The sequence below is a fragment of the Lactuca sativa genome, chromosome 4 (genome assembly GCF_002870075.4).
Source record: "Lactuca sativa cultivar Salinas chromosome 4, Lsat_Salinas_v11, whole genome shotgun sequence".
Taxonomy (NCBI): Eukaryota; Viridiplantae; Streptophyta; class Magnoliopsida; order Asterales; family Asteraceae; genus Lactuca; species Lactuca sativa.
This window is the reverse complement of record NC_056626.2, coordinates 312,128,805-312,156,439: the sequence shown is the minus strand read 5'-3', so window position 1 is coordinate 312,156,439 and position 27,635 is coordinate 312,128,805. Positions and strand designations below refer to the sequence as shown.

Below are 27,635 nucleotides of genomic sequence, written 5' to 3'. Positions count from 1 at the left end.
GTCAAATGTCCTCTAGAATCTGAATGTTATAAGTTGTCTTTATAGTTGAATTATCTGTTATTTTTCATTTTAATTTAAGTTCTTTTTATTGGATTAGTGTCTAAGTCCATAACTATTTTGGTATGTACTTGACCCGATGGGGCATGGTCCTTTTGGGTTGCCTTCACCAAAGCAACTTGATAGGATGAATTATGGAGAGAAAGGATTAAATATGATTTATTAATATATTATGGGAATAATATATTAAACGAGAAATCATATTATTTAATTAATATTATTCAAGAATTAATAAGAATTAAGTTTGTGACTAAAAGAGATTAATTAAACTTAAGGGACTGGAATTGTAATTATAAGATAATTGCAATTGGGCTATGGATTGCCTTATATTATAAGGTTGGACTAATTCTATGGGGAAACCCATTGGAAATCGTCCAAGGCCTTTAAGGAAAGGAGTCCATGGGTTGCTTAGGGCTTAAGCATCCAAATTAGGGGTTCCTTGTTAGATAACCCTAATAGCCTCACTATATATAGAACCCTTATGCTCCAAAAACATGGTGAACTGGTTCTCTAGGGTTTCCACACGTTTTTGAGAGCCTCCTTCTCTTCTCTTCTTCATCCTCTTGCTCTTGGTGTTTGTGAACCATTAGAGGAGTGACATTTGTGACTCTAAGCTTTCTAAAGTCATTACAAGGAGGATTTGAGATTGTTATTGCTACATAACAATCAAGGTATGATCTAAACCCTAATTATATGTTATATTGATTATCATATGCTAGATATAGGGTTTATAGTCTTGGATAAATTGCATGTACAATAGAGAAACCTAGATTCAAGCATTAGGGTTTGTATGAGCACATAGGATGTTCTTATGTTCAAAACCCATCACTTTTTGGGATTCTACAAAAGGAAAAACAACATAATTTCTATGTATGAAAAAAATTCAGAGTACAAGGCTACAATTGGTATAAAACCCTAAAATGATAGCTCATAACATTGGTCTAACTCATCTAATTTTGTATCATACACTAAAAGAACAAATAAAAGAATAAAAAACAGTTGCAATGAAAACCTTGTTTTGTGTACTAATAAGTTGGCATAAAACTCAACAGTTCTTGAATATAGGAAGAGTTTACTCTTCAAAAATGAAATTGGAAACTATAATAAGGAACCGGTTCATGTAAATGTGCAGTCCCTAATCAAATCCAACTGTCCGAGTATACCTGAAGGGCTAATTTTCTCATGGAGAGCATGACAAAATCACCGATGAGAAATTCATTTGGTGGCAAGTTAAAAAGCTTTTTGAATGTCGAATTCCTATAAGGTGACTTCATATTGAGCTGTCAAGAAGTTAGAATAATCTGTATAGATGTGCAGTCCATAATCAATACTCCTATAATGCAAAAGTTAAAAGATTTTACAAAAAAATGAAAATAAAACGCCCTAAAAAAGAAGTGTAAAAGGGCCAATTGCAAGGTTTCTAGGATGAGGATCAACATGAAAGAAACTGGTTGGTATCTACATAAAATAGGAAAAATATATTAAAAATTCAGTAAAAAATAAAAGCATTTTTTTAGTTTTTTTAATGAGCGTGTTCATCTGAGTGTTGAGCGTCTTATTTTGGGAGTTTTTCGATACTCTTTTTTAGTCCAAAAGAAAATTTCCATTTTATTTTAGAGGCAAAATTATAAAATTATTTGACCACTTCTATTTTTTATGATCATACGGATAAATGTTGACCACTTTTTTATATTATTTTACCAACTACTCAATCAATCTGAACTCTGGATAACTCACCTAATATCTTTTGACGAAAACTTCTTTGTCTATTCTATCGTTTCTACAACTAAAAGCAAATACAAAAAAGAGATATATTTAACTATCATATTACTTGCATCGCTAAACAAAAATCAAGCATGAAACATATTTGAAGATTGAATTGTTACCTGATGCAAATCGACTCCTTTTTTATTCTCTTTTTTGTTTATCTTCATCTGTTGATACCATAAAAAATGGTATTTGGAAAATGGTGTTAGATGTTCTTGAGGTACGGAGTGAATGCCAGTTGACATCAAGAACACATATCATAATTATGTTCAACAAAAACCCAAAATTAACATCAAGATAGCCCTGAAGAAAAAAGTAAGCACACAAAAAATGAGGAAAAAAAAGAAAACAGTAACAAAAATTGTATAAAATGCAAAGCAAGAGGTTAGAGTGGTGTAGAAAACAAACCTATGAATAAAACAAAAAGACGAACGCGTTAACTGTGTGTATGTCGTATTTCTAGTTTCTGCAACAGATAGAAAGAGGGAGGAGAAGAAGGAGCGGTGATTCCCTTAATTCCTGAAAGCAAGGGTGGAAATTAGGTTTTTTTCATCAAAATTGAGAAATAAACACCAGAAATCGAAACATAACAAATCAATTATAAGTCGTTGTGCAGAGAAACAAATAACAGACTGGAAGAATGAGAGCCCTAAGGTGAAATGCAAGAAATATAAAGAAACGAAATAGATGAGTGCTTGCGGTTGTGATCATAAGATGAAAGGGATTCGAGGTTACATAAGGAGGAATCAAAGAGATAAGATTATGGACTGTCTGCACATAGAGACATGGCAAGAGATACAATATCTGGATTCGAGGTCATAGAAGGGAGAATCGATTAAATCGTTGTGAAAGAAGATGTACGCACCATTGAAATTAGTGGGAGAATCTTTCTTATGTATCTTCCAGCATCATTGATCTTCATATTTTCTTCCCTGCAATAAATTGAAAAGAAAATAATAACTGTGTTAGTGATTTTTAAACCAGAACAAAAGAAACGGGTAATGAGGGGTGGGGTTGACCAAATGATGGATCATTAATAAATTTCCTAATTTTAAAAATAATTTTATTTTTGGTGAGATTTAATTGTCATTAATAGATTTCCTAATTTTAAAAATAATTTTATTTTTGGTGAGATTTAATAGTTATTAATAGATTTGCTAATTTAAAAAAAAAATATATATTTTTGGTTAGATTTAATTGTAATTAATAGATTTCATAATGTTAAAAGTAATTGTCATTAATAGATTTCATAAAATTAGTGGACAAAAAAAAAAGGTTGTCCACTAATTCCTGAAAGCAAGGGTAGAAATTAAGTTTTTTCATCAAAATTGAAAAATAAACACCAGAAATCGAAACATAACAAATCAATTATAAGTCGTTGTGCGGAGAAACAAATAATTGACCGGAAAAATGAGAGTCCTAAGGTGAAATGCAAGAAATATGAAGAAAATGAAGGAGACGAAATAGATGAGTGCTTGTGGTTGTGATCATATGATGAAAGGGATTCGAGGTTATATAAGGAGGAATCAAAGAGATGAGATTATGGATTGTCTGCACATAGAGACATGACAAGAGAAATTGTATCCGATTCGAGGTCGTAGAAGGGAGAATCGATTGAATCGTTGTGAAAGAAGATGTACGCACCATTGAAATTAGTGGGAGAATCTTTCTTATGTATCTTCCAGTACCATTGATCTTCATATTTTCTTCCCTGCAATAAATTGAAAAGAAAATAATGAATGTGTTAGTGATTTTTAAACGAGAACAAAAGAAACGAGTAATGAGGGGTGGAGTTGACCAAATGATGGATCATTAATAAATTTCTTAATTTTAAAAATAATTTTATTTTTGGTGAGATTTAATTGTCATTAATAGATTTTCTAATTTTAAAAATAATTTTATTTTTGGTGAGATTTAATTGTCACTAATAGATTTCCTAATTTTAAAAATAATTTTATTATTGGTTAGATTTAATTGTAATTAATAGATTTCCTAATGTTAAAAGTAATTGTCATTAACAGATTTCATAAAATTAGTGGACAAAAAAAGGTTGACCAAATGATGATGTCAGCATATCGATCTAATGATAGAAAATATATAAATGAAACACAATCAATGACTCTGATTGTTGAAAGTGATGTCACAAAATTTCTCTTTTAATAATATTTAAAGATAATATTTAATATGTTTCCTTTTAAATTCAAATTTTAAATTTTAAATTTCAAATCTAAAATTTTAAATTTAAATAAATTTTTGTTTAAACTTTCATATTTAATTTTTTGCTTTATCAAAAGAAATCTATACATCGTTATTCATTATACATTTAATCAGTATTTAATGAAATCTGTGTATCTGTATATGTGTGTCTGCATGTATAATTCAGAAAAAAGCCATATACATATGTGTGTTTGCTCCTATGTATGTCTGTGTATCTGTATCTACATGTGTTCTACCATCTGCATGTAATGACCGCAACAAAATTTACTTAAATAATTTAACTACATGTACTAAATGATGATTTCACTTTGAAAATTCGTTTCATCAAGTCATGGATCCTTAAATGGTTCAATAACGAATATGATTTTTTTCCATTATGTTATTTTAATGGACGAACAAGTATTTTACAAACCAGTTTTTTATATTTTTGTTTTTATATTTATAAAGTCCATAAATATATTATATTTTACTTTTGAAATTGATGTTCAGTTAATTTATTATCGTTGGCATGATAAATAACAATCTACATAATGCAGCTTGGTATAATGAAGCTTTATCAATTGAATTACCAAAGCTTATGAAAAAATTATTACTTCCAATCAATTTGATCTTTCCAAATCAATTTAAAAGACTTAGATTTATGAATGTCACAATGACAAATACACAAAAACCATGACTTCATTTGTTCCTAGGTTATTAATTTTTACTTGAATCATTTAATGAGAAATCTGCTTATCGTTATTCATTATACATTTAATCAGTAGATAATGAAATATATGTATTTGTATATGTGTGTCTGCAATCACCATGAACATTTAAGAAGGAGTAAAAAGTAATGGTTTTAAAAATCTCCATTTGTAGTTAAATACTTACCATTTATTGTGTAATTAAATATTTACAAATCAAAAACTTATTAAAAAAATACAATATAAGTTTTCTAACTTAATGATATATTATTTATTACATAATTAAATTTTAAAATTCTATTTAACATTAACACCCGTGGGTTCCACGAGTTTTCATCTAGTTTAGCATTGCTTACGGACATTTTGTTACGATACCAAAAAAATATAGTCAAAATAAAGATATATATGGTTATTTTAATAAATAAATTTTAAATAAATATAAAAATTTAGTTAATTTCGAAAATAAAATAAAAAATAAAAAAAAATATCAAAATAGAACAAACATCAAAAGCGCCGAAACGAGTTAGGGTTCCATTGAGGGCTCAAGTATATATACGCAGATCTCCTAAATACTTCAAGGTGTTTCATTAGGTTTTTGGGATCGGCAGCAATGGCGGAAACAACTGGTGTAGTTGTTCGTTTTCACGATAGCAAGGGCTACGGCTTCATCAAGCCCGATGATGGCGATGAAGATCTGTTCGTTCACCACTCCGAGATTCAGTCGGATGGTTACCGGAGTCTTTCCGAAGGTCAGAAGGTTAAGTTCTTAGTTGTTGAAAAAAATGATCGGAAACAAGCTGTTAGTGTAACTAGTGTCGACGGATCTAGTATCGAAAGAAACCGTAACCGTGATGGTTTTGGCGGCGGTCGTAGAGGCGGTGATGATGGCTACGGATTTAGCCGCGGCGGCGGCGGTGGTTTCAAGGGTGGTAATGGTAACGGCGGCGGGGGCGGCGGACGTGAGTGCTACAATTGTGGTGAATCTGGGCATTTCGCTAGGGATTGCAGAGTGAATAGCGGCGGAGGCGGTGGCGGTGGCGGCGGCGGGGCTTGCTACAGTTGTGGTGGGTTTGGTCATTTAGCTAGGGATTGTAATAGTGGGCGCGGAGGTAGTGGCGGTGGCGGTAGCGGCAGCGGCAGCGGCAGCGGCAGCGGCGGATGTTATAACTGTGGTGAGACAGGGCATTTGGCAAGGGATTGCAAATCAGGCGGTGGCGGTGGTGGTGGTGGCTACTCCAGGTCTGGCGGTGGTGGTGGAGGTGGCTATAAGTCCGGCGGCGGTGGTAGCTGTTACAATTGTGGAGAACCGGGGCACTTCGCTAGAGAATGTCCTACCGCTGCCAGTTCTTGATACATCAACTAACAGGTGGATCTTTCTAAGTACATTTGGTATTACTTTAATTTAATATTTTAGGGTTTTATTTTTGAGCTTATACAGAGGAACAATCATTATAGTATTTTAGTTGTGTGGCAATCTTATGAATATATTATGGTGACTGGCCTAGTTATTATTTTAACTAGGTAACGTTTTTTGGCTTATTTTTGTTCGTCATGATCTTAACATAAAATTATATATATTTTTATAATTTTATTTTTAAATCTTGGTGGATATCTGATTTATAATGCATGATTTTGATTTATGAATAAAATGCAATTAATGAATGATCAACTCAATGTGTTTTGGCTTTTGATTTGTTTGAAGCTACCATGACATGATATGGTGGTAATGTGGTTATGAGTTTGTGTTCGTTTATTGTTTTAGTTTTGATAGACCGAGTTGGTGAGGTTTCACCGGACATGACTCGAATGCTTTGAATGAGATTTTGCTAAATTGTTTAGATGAGATTAATCAAATTTCCAATCACTACCACTACATGATGATAAAAAGGCCTATGTTTATGATCCGAGTGTTTTGGCTTATTGGATTAAGCAAAAATTTATAACTTGTCGATGCACATTGCCAACTTAACTTGTACTTCCCTTAAAATTAACAGGTCGGTTGATATTTTAATATGAGTAGATTGGGTTATGGTGAAACATGAGAATATGGGATATGATAGATTGATGATATCTACCCGATAATTTTGTAAATATTATTCATTTTTATTTTAGTTCTATATGTAATTTAATATAAATATTTGATAATCGTATTATTATTATTATTATTATTATTATTATTATTATTATTAAATGTTAAATGTCTTGAGATATATACTTGTGATGCTTGATTGTAATTTGTACACCTAAATGATTTATTTGATTTCTAACTCATGAGTCTTGGTACTCTTTTGTCTTTGACATTAGCATAATGTCATCTAACAAGGAATCTTATGTTTGTAGGATTAATTGAAAATCTAGTTGTTAGATAAAACATAAGTTTAATAAACATATGATAAGCTAGCTATGAAATGTTAAATTGTATAAACAACATATGATAAGCTAGCTAGGAAAAGTAAAACAATATGAAAGAGTATGTAGAAAACCCATTTAATATTATAAGCTTATTATTATTATTTATTGTTCTTATTTTTATTTATTATTATTTTTATTTATTATTATTTTTATTTTGTCTTTATTTATGTTCATGACGATCTTATCATTAATTTCTCAATTTTATAAGTTTCTTTCTATATCTTGTTGTATGTCTTAGGATGTATGATCTAATGAATTATTTATGATATAATGAATTTCTGATGAATGTTTTGATTCATCAATTGAATGCATGGTTTTGATTTATCAATTGATGATTGATTAAACTCGTTGTATTTTGGGTTTTGATTTGTGGGAAACTACCATGGAATACTCGGTTGTCATTTTGATGTAGATTGTTTTTTAATGGTAAAATATGTTAACACGTGTGAATGAGATTGTGCTAAATTATATTTCTTTTGAAACTGCAAACTAATTAATATTGTCCTAAATAACCATTTATATTTCCATCGAGACTTGAACCTCATGCCTCTCATATGAGATGGTCACTTCATACTGCTAGACCATTGACCTTTTGGTTGTGCTAGATTATATTAAACTCCTTCTGCTAGATTAGATTAAATGCAACATGGAAGTTTTTATACATTGAATGAGGAGACGAGGGCTTATCTGTATAGGAGTTGATCTATACACAACAATTTTTCTTCATACACAATAATTTGTGTTTTAAAATGTTGTATTGTACAACTATATAATGCATTAATTGTTGTGTATGACAAAAAATAGTTGCATACGAATCACTTTCCTATCTGTATGTCTGAAAATTTGACAGGTTGAGTTGATATAGTATTTTATTTTATTATTATTTTTTTAAATACATAAATTTATTCAATTAAGTAGATTTACGATCTCTGACCCACTAACTCGTTATATATAATACTTATTTTATATTTAACTAGTTTATAACCCGTGGGAACCACGGTTAGAAAATTAATTAAAGTAAAAACTCAAAAGTATTAATTAATAATTTTAAATAACTTATTAATTAAAAGATATTTTTTAGTTATATATAAAATTATAATCGTTGATTCAAATAAATACGTAAAATATATATCATCTTATAATTTGTATAAAATTTATTTTATTATAATTGGTATAAATTTTATTTTATTTTTATTCTAATATTATTAATTTAATGTAATAAAATGTGATTTAAATTTTGAAATTTAAAATGGAGAATTAATAGATTGATAAGTGTTATGATACAATGGCTAACATGGTGACACATGGCAAAAGAACTATTCTTTTATTAATATAGGGATAGGGATTGTATAAATTTTATTTTATTATAATTAGTATAAATTTTATTTTATTTTTATTCTAATATTATTAATTTAATGTAATTAAAATGTGATTTAAATTTTGAAATTTGAAATTTGAAATTGAGAATTAATAGATTGACAAGTGTCATGATATTAATTAGAATGCCTAACATGATGACACATGACAAAAGAACTACTCTTTTATTAATATAGGGATTCAATATCAATGTTTGATTATCTCATAATTATTAGATATTGAGGTCTAAGTTAAACTTATGATGCTCACTTGTTATTTATTACCAAGCAAAAGCTTGTAGCTCTAATAAATAGGACTCAAATTGATTAAACTAGGCTAAAGCCCTCACTTTTGTGATATTTGTTTTTCAATAAAAAAGTCTAAAGATCACATTTTCAGACATCTGTAAAATAAGAGACATTAAATATCTATAGATCGTTAAAATAAACTGGAATCTAAATAAACTCATTATTTTAAACTTAAAAATGTTAAAGATTAGAATCTATTAGCAATTATATACAATAAAAACACATACCAAAAAAACATTTCAAATTTATTCAAACATTCGGATACCTTTCTCAACGTTATGTCTTAAATCCATTGCTTCATCAAATTCAAATGCACTCTAGATATTCTCTCATGTAGTCCTTTGAGTAACACAAATGTAGTTAAATAGAAACTAATATCAGAAACTCCGAGCCACATATGTCTTATTACAAAAAAGATAGATCTACAAAGATTCAATTAAAAACATAAGTTTTATTCATCTGATTGCAAAAAGAACTCAAGTAGCCCATGCATAAACACAAATGAACTAAAAAAGATACATAATCTGATCTGATCTGATTTCAAGCAAAAAACTATATAGCAAAATTCAAATCGGATTTCAAACCTAATCTGAATACTGATTCCAGAAAACCATATAGCATAATTTGATTTCAAACAAGCATAATTTGATTTCTAAACAACAAGCATAATATGATTTCAAATAACAAGTATAATCTAAAATCTAATCTCAAATCTTATTTCTAAAAAAACATTCTAACCTCAGATTGCATAACAAGAAACATAAAATCCGATTTCATAACAAGAAAAGAACCACAAAAAAAAATGTGGAAGAAAAAAGAGAAGACATTCTTACCTGACCGGAGATAGCGGGCAGAGAGCGGGGGTGACCGGGGATGGCAAGAAGGGTTAATTCCACTATCTTTTTATTTTCACATAAAAATGAGATCGCGTATTTAAAAAGGGTTCAATGATTATTTATTTAACAATATTATATAATTTTCTAATTCATGTAAAAAAATGATTATAGCAACCTGATTTCATTCTTGAATTCAAGACATTACATAGGTTAAATTCTTATTTATCTAAGCATGTCTTATTATTATTTTTTTTTATCAGTTTATGTTAACATGGTTATATATATAATTTCTTAAAAATTTATACAATAAAGACGAATTATTCATCAATGTTTCAAATAATTAAACAAGGTACAGGAAAATATTGCATCTTCTGGCCTTCAAATGAAACATGTTTGTGTATTTCATATAAAATATTATTTAACTCTTAAAAAAAGTTATTTCACCAAAATGAAACCAAAAAACTCGAACTGTTGTCTCCTACATTACTTGTAAAGTGAGACATACACCTTTGAATATCCAATATCTAGGAAGCCATTCATGTGCATTTCTATCCAATCTTTTTAATTCCCCACCTGTCTCTCAAAAAGGGATTTATTTTGAGATTGATTCATGTATATGATTAAATTTGACAATAGTTGCGCAATTATGTATTTTACTCAAGCATAATAAAAACCGTGCAAATAACATATAACATATTTATCTAAATATAATTATCTTGGTTATAAAACTGAACATGATGTAAAGGAAGTAAGGTGGTGGAGAAAGATGTAAGCAAGAAGCAAGTGAGAGTGAGAAAAACCTTATCTTATCTTCTTATACTAATCCTCTACTTTTTAGTTCCTTAAGATGGTAAATTAAATAAACTAATCTATATAAACGAGTTTTTCATTTTTTCTTAATATATATATATATATATATATATATATATATATATATATATATATATATATATATATATATATATATATATATATATATATATATATATATATATATATATATATATATATATATATATATATATATATATATATATATATAGGGTTAGGTTCATTTGAGACGGCCTAATTTTGTGAGACTGTGAGACGTAATCCTAGCCACTCATTTATTAGATAAAACAAAAACATTTTTAAAATGCAAAATAATTGAAAATTTTTGAAATTTTTTTCCAATATTATTTTCAGAAAATATATTTTCCAAAAAAAAAATAACAAAAAAAATACAAAAAAATTATATTTTTTATATATTTTAGTAGAATATTTAAAATATTCTACATATTTGGCAAATCTAGTAGAATATTCTAAACATTCTAAAAATCATAACAGAATATGTACAATGTAACATTCTATTAGAATATTTCATGTATTTGAAAAAAACGGTAATTTTTTTTTATTATTTTTAGTTAAATAAAGTTCCGAATATAATAATTAAAAAAAAAGAATTTTTGGATTTTTCATTTTATTTTGCATTTTAAAATTATTTTTAGATTTGGTCTAACGGCTCACAAAATTAACATGGTCTCAAATGAACCTAAACCTATATATTTTTAGGTCTAACGGCTCACAAAATTAACATGGTCTCAAATGAACCTAAACCTATATATATATATATATATATATATATATATATATATATATATATATATATATATATATATTAAAAAAGTCCAAAGGAATAGTGAACATGCATTTTTTTTTGTCAATTTTGCTCCTATTCTTTAGTCATTTTAATACATTTGGTCCTTGCAATCAAAATTTTTACATTTTTTAGGAACCTTTTAATATTCAAAGTTTGGCCACAAAACTTTAAGGAATTGACAACTATGACAACCCGAAATTTCTATCATGTACAATAGATCAATTCAATTAAAGCCAGTCTTGTTTCTGCTATCTTTTAGCACTGTTTAGAGTCTGTTTGAGTGTCCTAAGCATAGTACATTCAAGGTATGAGTCTCGGGATGAGTGTATATGGGTTCAACACCCTTCAATTGAGCCAAACACCCCTTGTTAAGGAGTGTACGGCCGCACACCTGGGTGTACGGCCGTACACCCCCCCTTCTGGACGTACACTCATGTGTGTGTGTGTATATATATATATATATATATATATATATATATATATAAGACTTAGCCTCCTTTCATTCCTTTTCACACTCTTAAGGCCGAAAATCACTTCTCTCTCAAGTATCATCCGATTTTGCCTTCAAAATCTTCAAGTTGTAAGTGTTTTCTTCCATCTATTTGATGATTCATTACTCTATCTAATAAAGATCTACCATTTCATCCATGAAACTACTCATTTTGTTTAGATCTTCAAGTGTTCATCAAGAACACCAAGAACACCTACTAAGTTTTTGGGCCACAAACACCCCTAAAGGCTTCTATATCGTAAGTACCACTCCTCATACTTGTTACTTACTGATTTACTCCCTAGAAAACATCCAAAAGATTATCAATGAGGAGTGTACGGCCGTACACACCCCATGTGGTCGTACACCCCTCCATTTTGTGCTTAAAAGCCTTAAAACGCATGTTCTAGGCTAGTACTTGATCAAGGACACTTAGGGAATGAAAGATAGAACCTTGTAATACACTTTTGACCATTTTTAAATAATCAACAAGAGTTTACGACCGTACACTCCTTGTTTGGCCGTACACACCCTTTTTAGGGTCCAAAATGGCATTTAACTTTCAATAAGGTTAAGCAATGGTCAAGACACACCCCCTATATGCTTAAGAGGACTTAAAAACACAAAATGGCATGTTTCACCATGAGTGTAAGGCCGTACACTCACTTGGGCCGTACACACCCATGAAACACAATATTTTGGCCTTACACTCCTATGTGTGGCCATACACCCGTAATATGCAACCCTTTGTACTTCTAGCACTTGAATCTAAGTGTTTTCTATGACCTAGGGTGTCCTTACTTGTATAATTAGTTGTTTAAACTATAATAAGATACATATATGTGTCCTTATATGTTAAATAGTATCATTGTGTGTGTTCAAGTCTTCACTTGACACCTAGCACCTTATCCAACACTTTCATCCAAACCACTCACTACAGGTGAGTTCATACCCCTTAATCAACCTTTTAAATGTTTTTAAATGCTTTTATGGGAGAGGATCCAAGTTAAATCATAATAGTTATAATATCAATCACATGTGATTTATAACTATTAAACAAATGGATTTACTATACTTTTAACTATTTTGTCAACAAACTACTTCAAAATGATTATCAAACACTTTTACATGTTAAACTCTTTATAAAACTTAGTCTTTGTTACCAAATCTTTACTTTCAATTCTTTAAACTTATATATTGTTAAAAATCATGTCCAATACATATATAGTTATATAAGTACGGTTTGAAGGACTTAGGACTGATAACTCACTTTAATTCTTGTTCCTTGTTTGGTTGTGGACTTAGAGTACCCTGTTGTTTGTCAAAGTGTCGTTTGATCCATAGTTATATATCATGTATATACGTGTAGATATAAAGCTTTTACCATCAGTTCCAACATCTTTGGGTAGCAAAGGTGTATAAACTTACTAAGTCATTCAAACAACATTACTAGTAAACTATAACAGGTATAGTTTAGAGGTATACTACTTACTATTTCTAGTACAATGAAACATACAAAGAGTCAGTTCATACATGATTCAATACATATTGTAAACAATACATACACTACACTATACAACTAAACATACTATAATGAGAGTCAGAGAGAACATACTACACACTAGACAGAGAGAACATACACTAGTATATATTATTCATACATAGTATATACTATACAAAAAAACATACTATGATGAGAATTAGGGAGGACATACACTATATTAGTACATACAATACATGTTGGATCAATGTCTAAGTCCATAACTATAATTGGTAAGACTTGACCCGGCCCGGCATGGTCCATTTGGGTTGCATGACATCGGGACAATTGGATTGACAAGATGAGGAAAAAGGATACTGGTGATTTATATTAATATATTATAATTCTAATATATTAATATATAATCATATTATTTAATTAGTATTGATCAAGAATTAATTTATAATTAATTAAGTGATCAAAAGGAACTAATTAAATGTAGACTTATAGATATATATGTGTGGTGGGCCAAGTTCATTTAGGTTGGGCTAAGCTTTCATGGATAGTCCATGGAGTGTTTAACCCATGGATCATAAGAAATGAAATGTTATGGGTATTAGGGTCTAACCCTAATCTCCACACTATATAAAGAGGTCCTTGGTTGGTGAAATTAGCACTAGTGTGAGTACACTAAAAGGGCTAGCCGATTTCACTAGAGAAAAACCAAAGTATCCTTATTATCAAGGTTATTCCAAGTGTTCATGGTGTTGTGTGAACCATTTGAGGTGTCACACTTGAGGCACTAGGCACTCAAGCTTCATGAAGACAAGCTACATCAAACAAAGGTATGTATTCCATCCATTTGATTACCCAAGTATCAATTATTGTATGCTAGATAGGGTAATACTGTGGAATATTCATATTTGTATGTATAATAGAGAAAACATAGATCCAATGTATTTAGGGTTGCATGTACACTTAGGAGTGTTAGAATGCTCATAACCTAACAGTGGTATCAGAGAGTAGGCTTGTTTTCTTGTTATACTTACAAAATTGGCTTAAAAATCGAATTTTGGTGCTGTCAGCACAACAGACTCGTCGAGTCCAAGGCAAAAAGCATCCGACTCACCGAGTTGGTTCGTGCAATCGACGAGTTGGACCCCCTGATAGCATATATTCGAATGTTTTGGCTGGAATTGGACTAGGGACATTACCCTAAGATGTTTGTTGACTTATAAATTTGTTTTTGATGTGGTAATGTTCATGCTAATCCAATTTCAAAGATAATTGTCAATAGATTCATGTTTTGTATTAGTTTAAGTGTTATGCTAATTACATGAAAAAGTTTGATTCCAATTATCTTGTTCATATCAGTAGCTTAGATTAATAGATAAGTTAATTAATTATGTGTTTTCAATCCATTTTAATCTAAGAGATGATTCTAAAATGTGTTTGTGTAACTTGTCCTCAAGTTACATGAAAGGTCAAATTTAAGTTTCTTAAAGCTCATAAAAGTTGGCAATGGTTACAAAAATGAAGAGTCTTGTCCTCATTAAATGGTTTTGTGACTCCATAACTTGTCCTCAAGTTATGGAGGTTCAAGAGTCACTTCATTAAATCATTAAAATGTGTAACCTTAATTAGTTTCATAAGTTACAAAAGAAGAAAAGTTACTTTCTTTAATAGTTTAAAGTCTTCCATAACTTGTCCTCAAGTTATGGAACTTGAAGAGTTTTAATTAAAACTACTTTAAACTCATAAGTTATGAAATTAATTAGTTTTGAATAGTTTCAAAACTTGCCCTCGCGTTTTGGAATTTGAAAAGTTTTCACTTATGAATACTTTAATTCCAAGTTAGCCCTTAGAATTTTAAAAGTTAAAATTCAACCCTTATACTTTATAATATTATAAGTTAATAATATTTATATATATGTACAAGAGTAAAGTCAGTATTACCGTCAATAGGCCTCATTCACGAAGCCAATCTATAAGGAGGTATAAGGTTACTGCCTATAAAATGGTAGTTTAATGGGTGTCCACTCTCACCCACTGCTTCCTTGACTGGTGGAGGGTCGTTAGCCGAACGGGTAGGACAAGGACTAGAATTCTCCCTTCATTAAAAGTATTAATGATAAATACTAAGTAACTAAACTCTTATTAATACCCAATCTTAGTTACTTAGGAAAAATGTGAATAAGGTGCTAATCCATGAAATTACACTTTGCACTTTGTTTAAGCCGTTAGTGGAGCGTGTGTGGTTAACCAGCACACTAACCTGGATTTAACAAGGTACGAAAATGGTAACTTAATATTTATCATAGTATCGGTGGAGCGTGTGTGGTTAACCGACACATCGATTGGGGGGTAAATATTAAGGGTACAAAGTATATTTGCATGGTTACTTCACACCTTGTTTTGTGATCCTCGACATCCCAGTCACAAAACCTGAAGGGCACACTCGAGATTGAAACATGCCATTGAATAGTTTCAAAACCATTTAAAAACCTAATAATACATTTCGTTGATCTTAGTGGAAATTGGTGAATCGTCATTCACCTACCTTCAAATATTTTATAGCTTGGATTACGACATCCCTCTTCCAAGTTATAAAATAGTTTGTAGGGTCCTAGCCTTAATATTTCATATTGGGTGTTATATTAAGGACTTTAGATCAGCTATCTTGAATATCTCCCGAAAGATGTCTAGTTCATACATCTATGATCCTCCCAAATCTCTTGGAACTTCACTTCCTCCACCGCCTCCAATTATTCTCCCTATCCCACAAGTTCAAGGGCACTCTAGCCCTATTGGAAAGCAAGGTCTATGTGTGCACACATCTTGGAGATGAAGTCACATATTGACAAGCAGGGAGAGTTGGGTGTCAAAGTCTTGAGAAAGTTGGACGTTCAATCACTTTCTAAGTCACACAGTGAGTACCTTTGGGACTCCAATGAAACTAACTATAACAAAACCCTTAATGATCTTATCTATTTGCTAAGATCAAATTCCCAAAACTTTATGGACATTGACAATGATAACATTGGAAATCCAGAAAAAGCATTCTCTTCCTAATGGAAAGGGATCGACCATAGTCAACTCGGTTGACCAAATGGTAAAGAGAAATGCTAAGTCTGTGATAGTACCATGTACCATTACCATAGAGTCCATATGTTTAAATTGCCAAAAGAAGGGACATTAATTGCGAAGCTGCCAATTTTTACCTAAGGATGTTAATTAAGTCAATAAGTTTGACTCTACTTCAGGTAAAGTCCAATATCTAACTCTGTTAAGTTTCTATTTTGAGATTATTGATACATAATGTGACTAAGTCACATGTTGATGTTTTAAGAATCAAAGAAAAGTGAAGAAACTTAAAGAAAGAATATGTTGAATCTGATCGCGTAGATAGATTTCTATCGCATCGTTTGAAGATCGGATTCTTGAGCTACTTCTTAGGAGTTATGATATATTGCTTAGGAATAGATAACAACAAAGTTTTCATGTGCTTTGCATTGTAAGGATAGTTTTTCTGCAAAGTTTTTAAAATAAAAGGAAAAATTTTGATTTTATTTATTTTAAAATATCCTTACAATGGCATTTGTGAAATTTTTTTTGCTTATATGATTCCATTGATAGCAATATTGGAAATATGGATTTGATTCTTTCATTTGTGGTAGTGTCTAAATTTACCAAATAAGGAAAGATTCTCATCACCCAAGTTTCAGTTGGATAGAAACTTGGAATCATGCAAGTTGTATGATGAATGAGAATTTTCATCTTTGGAAAATTAAGAATAATTCCTTGTTCACATGTTTAAGTGAGTCAAGTAAAGGACTAAGGGATCTAGTACACATTCTTGTGCACTGGTCAAGTCCGCCACAAAAGATCGATAAGACTATTCGTCATAATTTACTAAAGCTCAGTAAATATGGTTATACTTACAAGCTTAAGTGTAATTCTGAGACATTAAGGTTCTAATGTATGGCAGAGCGAATAAAAAGAATCAACATAGGCAGAAAGATAAAAGTTTCTCAAATCTGAAAAGATAGGAGAGTACTTTAGCATCATGTTTTGTGATCATCTTAATGATTTAAAAATCATGTCAAAATTAGTCCTCTAAAGTCATATTAGTGTATTCTTATGACTAAGAAGAGAAATCTTGAAATGTTGAAATGATCAAATCAAGAAGATTAGTCATGCTTCATTCCAAAAACAATTCTTAGAGTTATACTCCAAGATTGTAATTTGAGTGACACATCTTAAAGAAGGTTTACTAACACTAGTCAAATGTAAGAGTAAAAGGTTTTCTACTCTTGTACATTTGAAATTGGAAAGTTGTGATGTTTTGGATAAAACAAAGATCAACTTAGGCCAACTGTGTGAAGTGTTAGTCTTGATTAGAATCCACACTATCTCTTGAATATCTGACAGGGAAATCTTATATGTCAAGGAGACAGTAGGAGTCTTAAAGATATTGAAATTATTAAGAACTAATCAAGAATAAAACATGATTCATCACTAGCACACGAATAGAAGTTTATAATCTATCGTGTTGACATTTCTGTGCCCATTCCAGTAAAGTTGGATATACATTTGAGTTCTACATGTTCTCAATTGTTTGCATAACTACTTGGAAGCAATGGCAGGCCCTTGTGCTGCCAGGTGTCAAGAAGTTAAGATTACACAAGTTCAATCCATATGAGTTAGGATTTGTCACTAACCTAGTCTTGTAATTATGGTTTTGACAAATTCACATGGATAAGAACACACACACCATCAAATCTACAGTCATAAGGTTTCTCTCTGATTCATGAAAATGATGGTGAGGAAACACTTCCACCAAGTAGATTTTAAGTAGATAGAAATCTTTGCATTCTCAAAGTTGTTAGTAGAGCACACTAACATGGACTTATGAGAAATAGCAAAGGTCTAAACAATTGAGACTATGATTACGGCATCCCTTTTCATAGTTCTAAAATTGTTTAGACACACCTGTGAACTATCTGAGATAAGGTGTATGATTTTTGATAAGGACTTATCAAATCAATCTAGTATCAGAAATATGAACTTTGGTAAGAAAGTCAATAAAGTATTGATTTCTAGAAGTCCAGTAATTTCTGAATACATGTCAAAGCTAGTGGGAGCATAAGTGTTATGCTAATAATCATCATGTTAGTGGGAGCACGATAATTATCATAAGTATTGCAGGTTAGCAATGTTAATTATAGAAAACAAAAGTTTCAATTTGTTGAAAAAGGTGTTTTGCTATAATTAAGGGAGAGGAAATTATACTTCATGTCAATTCTAAAAGGCTTAGAGTGAGATTTTAATCATCTTTAGTCAAGAATATATATATATATATATATATATATATATATATATATAAAAGGAAATTCTATATATTGCTTTCTCAAAATTCGATTATGATTACAGCATCCCTCTTCATAGTCAAATCTTGAGAACATGGCAAATAAAAAATATTGTAGCAGAATACTGATCTAGAATCAAGTATTTATGTGAAACATCATGAATCGTGTCTCATTTGCTTTGGGTACATGAGCGATTGCATGTGCTATAATATTTATCCTTTCTAAATTTTCCAAATGCCTGGGACATTAAGAGGGGAAAAGGTCTAGAATTGGAATTGACTGAAGTGATTAAGCAATTGTCGAGGAAAATCTAAGGTTTTACCACTGATTGGTTGCTCAAGGACAGTTGGAAGTATGATGTTAACTTTGGAAGGATCATATTGAACTAATCTGAAAAGAGGCAATTCTTGTTCAGAAGGGGTAGTCAAAATGGGAATATGGAGTTGTCTCCATAAGTGGAAGTTATCCGTGTAAGATTAGAAAACTTAATGCAAGAAGAATGTTCAAAGGCAATGAACTTTGAATATGAGACTTCGATTCCATGGAGTTGATCTCCATTGGAATACTCTGTAATGTTGTTGACAAGTCTTTGTGACTTTGTGCATAATTGTCACAACTAGGAAATTCGATGCCTTGTAAACATTTAACAATGATAACAAATGTGAACCAACAATGTGAAAGCATGTAGGATGCTTATTCAATAACAACAAATTGTCAATCAAACGCTCTATGCAAGCACTATAAAGAGTCAACAAAAAATAATTGGAAACCCTAGAAATCCCGGTTTAAGTCTATTATGGACTAGGATTTCCTTATTGGGCCTAATGGGCCAATAAGCTTCCAATTTGATTATTCTGGGCTTAAAACTCTTAAATGGGCTCTAATTGGACCCACTTTCATTTATTTTAACATTTTGGGCCATATTGGGCCTAGAATGAAGTAAAATAATTTAATGGGCCTTATTGGGCCATAACTAACCTAATTAACCTTAATGGACTATGAAGCCCTTTATTTTTGACAAATTGGGCCGTAAACCATCATGGGAGCCCAATGGGTCGAAAAACAATCAATATGGGCCCATGATTTGGATTTAAGCACCAAAGGCTCAAATCTCCATCTCTCTCCTCTGTCTATCGGCCCAAGTAGTAAAAAAAAAGAATTTGAGAGTTAAGGAGGATTAGCCACCTCCTTAATACCTATGGAATATCCAAGCAAATTTCACATGTTTCCATGCATATCCTTTCACTTCTCTCTCTCTCTTCTTCTTTTATTACTCTCGGCCGAGAGTATCACACACACACATAATTATTTCACTTAAACACTCTCAAGAACACACTACAAATTCCTTCACTTCTCCTTCAAAAATTTCGAGATTCAAGGGCTTTGCAAGGAGGATTCTTCACAAAAATCATCATCTTAGGTAAGTTGATGCTTGGATCCACACTCTAGACTCTTTGTTCTATCAAAAATCTCTTCTTAACTCATATGAATTCATGATCTTGCATCTTAGAACCCTCTAAGTTCGAGATCCATCCAAGAAACTTGCTAGGGCCGAAAATAGCAACAAACTCTTCTCTTTTCTTCTTCAAATCGAAAACAACAAGCAAAGGTGAGTTTCATACCCCTTTATTTTCGGTTTTTATGAGTTTGATGGGGGAGAATACAAGAAAATGTGTAGATCTATGTGTATATGTATGCTATGTGTGATTTGATGCATGTATGTGTGTGATATCATGTGTTTTGTGATGAATACGTTACCAAAAAGGGGTGTAAACCCGAGATCTATGGAATGAGAAAGGAAAAAAGCATAATCTAAGCTATCTTACACTAAACAAGTCAAGAAAAATAGTTTACAAGGTCATGATGAACATGTTTTAACATAAAACCCATTGTTGGGCTTAAATTGTTGAAAATACAAAACTAGGGGTACAAATCAACAAGTCACGGTTTCTTGAAGGTTAAAAGTGTCAAAACAGTTCCTACAATTATTTTTTTGAACATTAGGAATTTCAAGGGATTTAAAATGTAAATTTTTGGCCTAATGGGCTATTTATGGGCTTCTCGGCCCAATAAGCCTCAAGAATGCGAAAATGATAAGTTGAGGGGCTAGAAATATAACTTCCTGTAAAACAGGGGGTAATTACCATAACAAAATGTTTATAAGGGTCAAAAATGCTTTTCACTAACAAAAAGGACCAAAAATGTAAACTTTTTAGATTTTGGGCCAAAACGGTAAAAGTTGTGAAAATGGGTCCCTAACCGAGAATCACTATTCTAGAGGGGCTGAAGCTGTCAACAAAGTAAACTTTGGGTTAAAATCGTGTTTACATCAAATAAATAATACAAAAGTGTCAAGAAAAGTGTTTTAAGGAATAAAAATGAAATTCTTTTATATAAAAAGACCAAAAGTGTTATTTTTATAAAAGAAGGGTAGTGAAAAGGGTCAAATTCCACTTTCAAACAAATTAATTCATTAATACAAAATACAAGATCCACGACTACCGACGAAACGGAAAACAAATACACTCACAATAACAAATATCATTACAAAACGAATTGATTCGGTCTCGAATCAATAACAAAACAAAATCGTTAAACCAAAGCATTTCAATAAACACGCGATAACTATGATGAGCTAACTTACAAAATTTGGGCTTGGAAGTTTCAAATCATGCTTGTTGGGCCTTGCTAGCCCATTAACATGATCTTTGGGCCTAAAGGGAATATGCTTATGTGTTATTGGGCCTTCTATGACCCAATTCCATGTAAAAGGACTTTCAATAGCTCTAATGTGCTATTGGGCCCTAGTGGCCCATTAGTACTGCTAGTGAGGTCGAGAAGTCAAATATGAGTGGGGCCAAGTGTCTTTCGCATTCCCGATAGCCTTGGATAACTCATGGAAATAAAGGGACTTCGTACTCTCCTATCTCCTCGGTTGTTGGGCTTATGAGAAATCAAAGTAAACAGATTCAGGACGATAAACAAGAGTAATCATGGTGGGTGGATTAAGTGAGTAGTAACGGCCGACGCCTTTAAGGATCGTTCGTAAACTGTAGTTATAAACTAGTCATTTTCTTTAATGCGTGATTATAACAACTCACAACCCTAATTAATCCAACGCCACTCGGGTAATCAAAATCATTCGACATATCGGTATAACAATAGACAAGTCATTGTATTTTATGTATTGGGAAAACATCGGGTTTTCCTGGGAAGTTCAACATTTTCACTTGCGTGATTTATACAAAGGTTCAACAATTATACATGTTTTGAAAATCAACAAGCATATATTCACGGGTCTTCACACTTTTTATAAATAATGATCTTTTAAGAAAATATCGGATTTTCTGGGTTTTACAAACTACACCAAATCATTTTACCACAACATTACTTATGAACTCACTAACATTTCATATGTTGACGTTTTTCAAAATAACTTGTATTCTCAGGTAACAGGTAAGCCGAAGAATAAGTACCAAGTAATGTCATGGTGTTTTGCTTAGATTATCTATCAGACAGTTTATGTTATGAAATTGTAATGTCTAAAACAATGTACTGGATGTAAACAATATCAGTTGTAATATTTCAATGCATGGTGATGAATTATGTTATGATTCATGTATATTCATTGTGATGGTATTCAATTTAAGTCACAAGAGCCCTCAGACGTTTCCGCCGTCTGGTTTGGGGGTGTGACAGGTTGGTATCAGAGCTCTGTTTATAGTGAACTAGCATATCTAACCACACATTGATATGCAACTGTAAACCCAAAAGAGGGACTAACACAACTCTGAAGAAAACAAGTAAAACAGAACGATAAAACATCTTTACTTGTGTGAATTAGGAAAAAGAACATAATACCGAACCAAACAAGATAATGCTAGCATCTCGGTTAAGCCAGGACTGTTCATAGTCGTATCAAGGAGTGGATGTAGCCTGATCAAATACATTCCCTCCAAGGTAAAACTATCACATGTCCCGAGGAAATCGTGATGGATAGGGAACCTAAAAACATACCCCTTATCACCAAGAAGAGAACATCCGCTCAATCTATACAATAGTTGTAGAGTCATAGGAATAATGATAGTTTATTCGTATACCTTCTCTCAGTCGCTATGGAAGGGGAGCAGCAGGGCCTTCAGTTTCATTAGGTCTTAGTGGCTCACGGGATGATCGAAGATGAGCCAGAGGTAGATCAAGGAAAGGCACACGACATTGGACCTGAAGAGGAACAGGACGAATACGTGATGGTTGATTTCGATTATGATGAGTTGGATCAGGAGCCAAATGAAGAAAAGGGCGTAGAGGAGGCATGTAGTGAACCTCACCAGTTGGAAGCCCCGTCAAATTTCCGCATGTTTCAATGGGTGGATACAGATTACTTACGCGCTCTTGAGGAGACAGTTATCAGCCTGAAGCTTCAACTCATCATGGCCAAGGCAAGGGCTACGCGAGCCGAGCGAAAAGTAGAGGTAATCACCCAAGAGGCAGATGAACTGGCTGAACTTCTGGTGCGTCACCTTGACGATTGAGCGTCGTCGTCATCCTTACTAATAGGACCTGCTCTACTACCTGCTATATAGAACTCACTGCGACTAGGGTTAGCCGTATTAGTCCTTAGTACTAGTACTATGATCTATGCTATGTATCCCGACTCTATGTTTAAGTGATGACACTACTCATAGAGCCGTTATGCTGCCGAACTTGTACCGCTTATGTATGCTCTTTCGAGCAAAATTTTCATGTATCAAAGTGCAGATAAGAGTAATGAAAAATCTTATATGTTTACTGTGATGTTTTAATCTGCTATGCGTTACATATCTATGATTGTATGCTAAATTGTGAAACTACTTAAGTGTGTACCACACACCTATTTTATAGAATCAAAACCTCAAAAAAACCACAGACACTCAACATCTTTCCGTTCCATGACAAAAAGATGCCTCAACGACCCACCCGCAGAAACCCTGGGCCAACCCCACCCGAAGTCGACTCAGCTGCATTCCAAGCAGCTGCATCTGTTGCGGTCACCGCAGCGATGGCACAAATTCACCAAGGGAACAATGGAAGAGTCAATGGACAAGGGGCTGGAAGTTCAAACAATGGGATGAATCAAGGACCTACCAAAACATGTTCCTACAAAGACTTCACCAACGCCAAACCACGGACCTTTAACGGCACTGGAGGAATGATCACCCTGAAACGATGGATCGAGAAGGTGGAATCGGTGTTCGAGATATGTGATTGCTCTGAGGAGATGAAGGTGAAGTTTTCCGCATGCACTTTCATTGACCAAGCGATCACTTGGTGGAACAGACACGTGGAAGCCATGACACTCCCCGTAGCCAATTCCATGCCATGGGCAGAGATGAAAGAAATGCTGATGGCCAAGTACTGCCCTCGTGGTGAAATTCAGAAAATGGAACAAGAGTTGTGGAATCTCACTGTCCGGAACGCTGATATAGATGCATACATATCAAGGTTTAGTGAACTGTATCTTCTATGCCCTGGCATGATCACCTCAGAAGGAAAGAAGATCGAACGATTCATCTGGGGACTAACCTCCCCGATCCAAGGAAACGTGATAGCTGCAAATCCCGAAACTTTCGACAGTGCCAAGAGATTGGCCAAGAAGCTGTATGACCACAACAACAAGAAGGGTGAGAAGCCAGTGGAGGCTGAAGGTAAGAAGGAAATTGACAACAAAAAGGGGAAGAACAGCAAGAGGAAGGGATGTCAAGGCTCCGAATTATCCAAGAAGCAGCAAACAATGGTAGTTAATGTTGCAACCACTCAAGTTCCACCCACACCACATGCTCCAGCCTCAGCTTCTCCAAGTGCTCATAGGCCTTATTTCGGTAATCTTCCTAAGTGCAACAAGTGCGGCCTCCATCACAATGGAGAATGCAGAGAGAGGCAGTGCACTGGTTGCAATCGGAAGGGGCACACAGCGAAGTACTGCAGGACCTACCCTCCTCAGAACCAACAACAGGGAAACAACAACAACAATAACCGCAACAACAACAACACCAACAATGGCGGCAACAATGCAGGACCTAGCCACACCTGCTATGGATGTGGAAGGACTGGGCATTTCCGTCGAAACTGCCCCAACAACAACAATCCCGGAAATGGAGGAATAGGAAGGGTGCTGACCATGGGTCAGGGAGAAGCGGTTCAGGATCCCGCTGTCATTACCGGTATGTTCCTCCTAAACCATACTTATGCATGCATCCTATTTGATACCGGAGCAGAACGAAGTTTTGTGAGCAATAAATTTAAGCATTTGTTAAAACAACCACCCTAGAAGCTCAATGAAACCTTTACGGTGGAAATGGCCAATGGGAAAACAGAATCCATTAGGGAAATCTATATCAGATGTACCCTAGCCTCGAATCAACACGTCTTTCGAATAAATTTAATGCCTGTTTCCATTAGGAGTTTTGATGTGATTATTGGCATGGACTGGTTAAGCCCCCACCATGCTGAAATTATGTGTCACGAGAAGGCCGTTCGCCTTCACCTTCCAAATCATGAAACCCTAGTTATTTACGGAGACAAACCCAACACGAACCTTTGTCTCATCTCGTGCGTCTAGGCACAGAAGCATCTGCGAAAGAAAGATTTGACGTTCCTGGCGCACATAGTGGATAAAACCAAGGAAGAGGTTAACGTTCAAGACATTCCTGTAGCATGTGAATTCCCAGACATATTTCCTGAAGATCTTCCTGGAGTACCCCCAGAAAAACAAGTTGAATTTCGAATTGATCTTGTTCCAGGAGCTACTCCCATCGCTAAATCGCCTTACCGATTGGCTCCTACTGAGATGCAGGAATTGTCCAGCCAACTCAGTGAACTCCTGGACAAGGGATTCATCCGACCCAGCTTCTCGCCATGGGGAGGTCCAGTCCTCTTTGTCAAGAAGAAGGAAGGATCTTTTAGGATGTGCATTGATTACAGAGAACTGAATAAGCTCACTGTCAAAAATTGCTATCCACTCCCACGAATCGACGATCTATTTGACCAGCTCCAAGGAGCTAGTTACTTCTCTAAGATAGATCTACGATCCGAGTACCATCAACTCAAGGTCTGGGAAGAGGATATTCCCAAAACCACTTTCCAAACTCGTTACGGATATTATGAATTTGTCGTAATGCCCTTCGGTCTAACGAATGCCCCTGCCGCATTCATGGACCTAATGAATCGAATCTGCCGACCATTCCTCGACAACTTTGTTATTGTTTTCATTGATGACATTCTAGTTTATTCTCGAAGCGAAGAAGAACATGGCCAACATCTCCGACAAATCCTGGGAAACCCTGCGAACTGAGAAGCTATACGCAAAACTCTCCAAGTGTGCGTTTTGGCTCCGTAGAGTGAACTTTTTGGGTCATGTTGTTAGTCAAGAAGGAATGCATGTGGATCCTTCTAAGGTCAAAGCCATCGAAGGATGGGAAGTCCCGAAAACACCCACAGAAATTCGCCAATTCTTAGGTCCTAGCAGGTTACTACAGGAGGTCCATTCAAAACTTCTCTAAGATCGCCAAACCACTTACCTCGCTTACACAACAAGGCGTACCATTCAAATGGATGGACAAACAAGAAGCTGCATTTCGAACTCTGAAACAAGCACTCTTGTTGAGTAAAAAATATGGTTTATACTTTGCTTTTCTCGGAAAATATATTTTTATGTAATGTTGTATGTGTTTGCGGTTTGTGTGTACGGCCGTACACATGTGTACGGCCGTACACAGGGTGTGCGGCTGTACACATGTGTATGGCTGGAGGTCCATATAAATAAGTGCATGTGGGAGTGTACGGTTAAGAAAAAAAGAAGGCTAGAGAAGAGAGAGAAAGTTAGAGAGAAGAAGTGTGTGTGAGAGGGAGAGAGAGAGAGAGAGAGAGAGAGAGAGAGAGAGAATCTATTGTAAGGAGCATCAATCATATCATCAATACATTATATTCAAGTTATTCTTCTTCTCCTTCTCTTCTATTTTGATCTGACATCATCCAATTGATTGGGATTCTGCACCATCAATTGGATCTGATTGATACACAAGCAATTTTGGGGACTTACAATTGGTATCAGAGCCAAGTTTATTAAATTCCGGTAAATGAAGTTTCATGTACTCCATCTTGTAAAGATACGATTAAATTTCTTCGCGAACAAATTGATTTATTAAAAAGAGAAAATGAGGACCTCAAATACGAAGGCTATACTCTTAGGAAAGGACAGAAACCGTTAAAAGCTCAATTAGAAACCAAAATCAAGGATTTTCGGAAATTACAAGAAGATTACAGCAACAAGTGTGAAAATTATGATCACATTAAGAAAAAACTTGATGCTGTAACTGAAGAACTTGACGCTTTGAAAATAAAGTGTGGAAAAACAGTTGTTAGTTTAAAAAATTACACTGCGTCAAGTAAGACAGTCGTGTCCTTATATGAAACCCAATTAAAATTCAAAGAAAATCAAAACAAGGGTCTAGGGTATGATAGTGTTCCTCCACCTTTCAATCATAACTACACATCCATCCCTATGACACATGACGAAATTGACAGGGAGGCACATCTTCGATATGGCAAACCAGCTGGATTTGTGTCAGGAGGTATTCAAGTTGAAGATACTAATGCTTCTACTTTATGTGCAGGTAAAGTAGCAAAGGATGAGAACAAGGAGAACACTATTGAACAAACCAACATCTCCTTGAACTCTGAATTTGTTGCTTCGAACTCAACTGCTTCTGATCAACCTGCCGTTGAGAAATACAGGCCACCAATTCCAATGCAACAAGGTTCTTGTTGAAAGTGTGCATGTGGGAACAACAAGAGACAAGGCATGCACATGCCACCAGGGGCAGGAAAAAACAACTCCACAGTGAAGAAAAAGACATGTTTTCACTGTGGAACACCTAGACACATTGCCAGAAATTGTCCAAATCGCGCATACGTTCCCTACTACGCACATGGCTGGCAGAAAACACCAAGAGGGAGATACTCCAAAAGAAACCCCTCAAG

The 27,635-nt window shown here is 33.6% G+C and overlaps 1 protein-coding gene and 1 long non-coding RNA gene across 2 annotated transcripts; one reads left to right on the top strand and one right to left on the bottom strand.

The window, feature by feature from the left end:
* Window positions 1-979: 979 nt before the first annotated feature.
* LOC122197793 (uncharacterized) lies at window positions 980-2,757 on the bottom strand. Its single transcript, XR_006191475.2, has 3 exons — window positions 2,690-2,757; window positions 2,233-2,343; window positions 980-2,127 (listed from the first exon to the last, which is right to left on the bottom strand). It is a non-coding gene; the product is annotated as an uncharacterized LOC122197793 (long non-coding RNA).
* A 2,504-nt stretch (window positions 2,758-5,261) lies between these two features.
* Window positions 5,262-6,266, top strand: LOC111881034 (glycine-rich protein 2). The gene has a single exon (XM_052770618.1). It carries the CDS (start codon window positions 5,338-5,340, stop codon window positions 6,076-6,078), a length of 741 nt encoding a protein of 246 aa, XP_052626578.1. The 5' UTR covers window positions 5,262-5,337; the 3' UTR covers window positions 6,079-6,266.
* The last annotated feature ends 21,369 nt before the right edge of the window (window positions 6,267-27,635 follow it).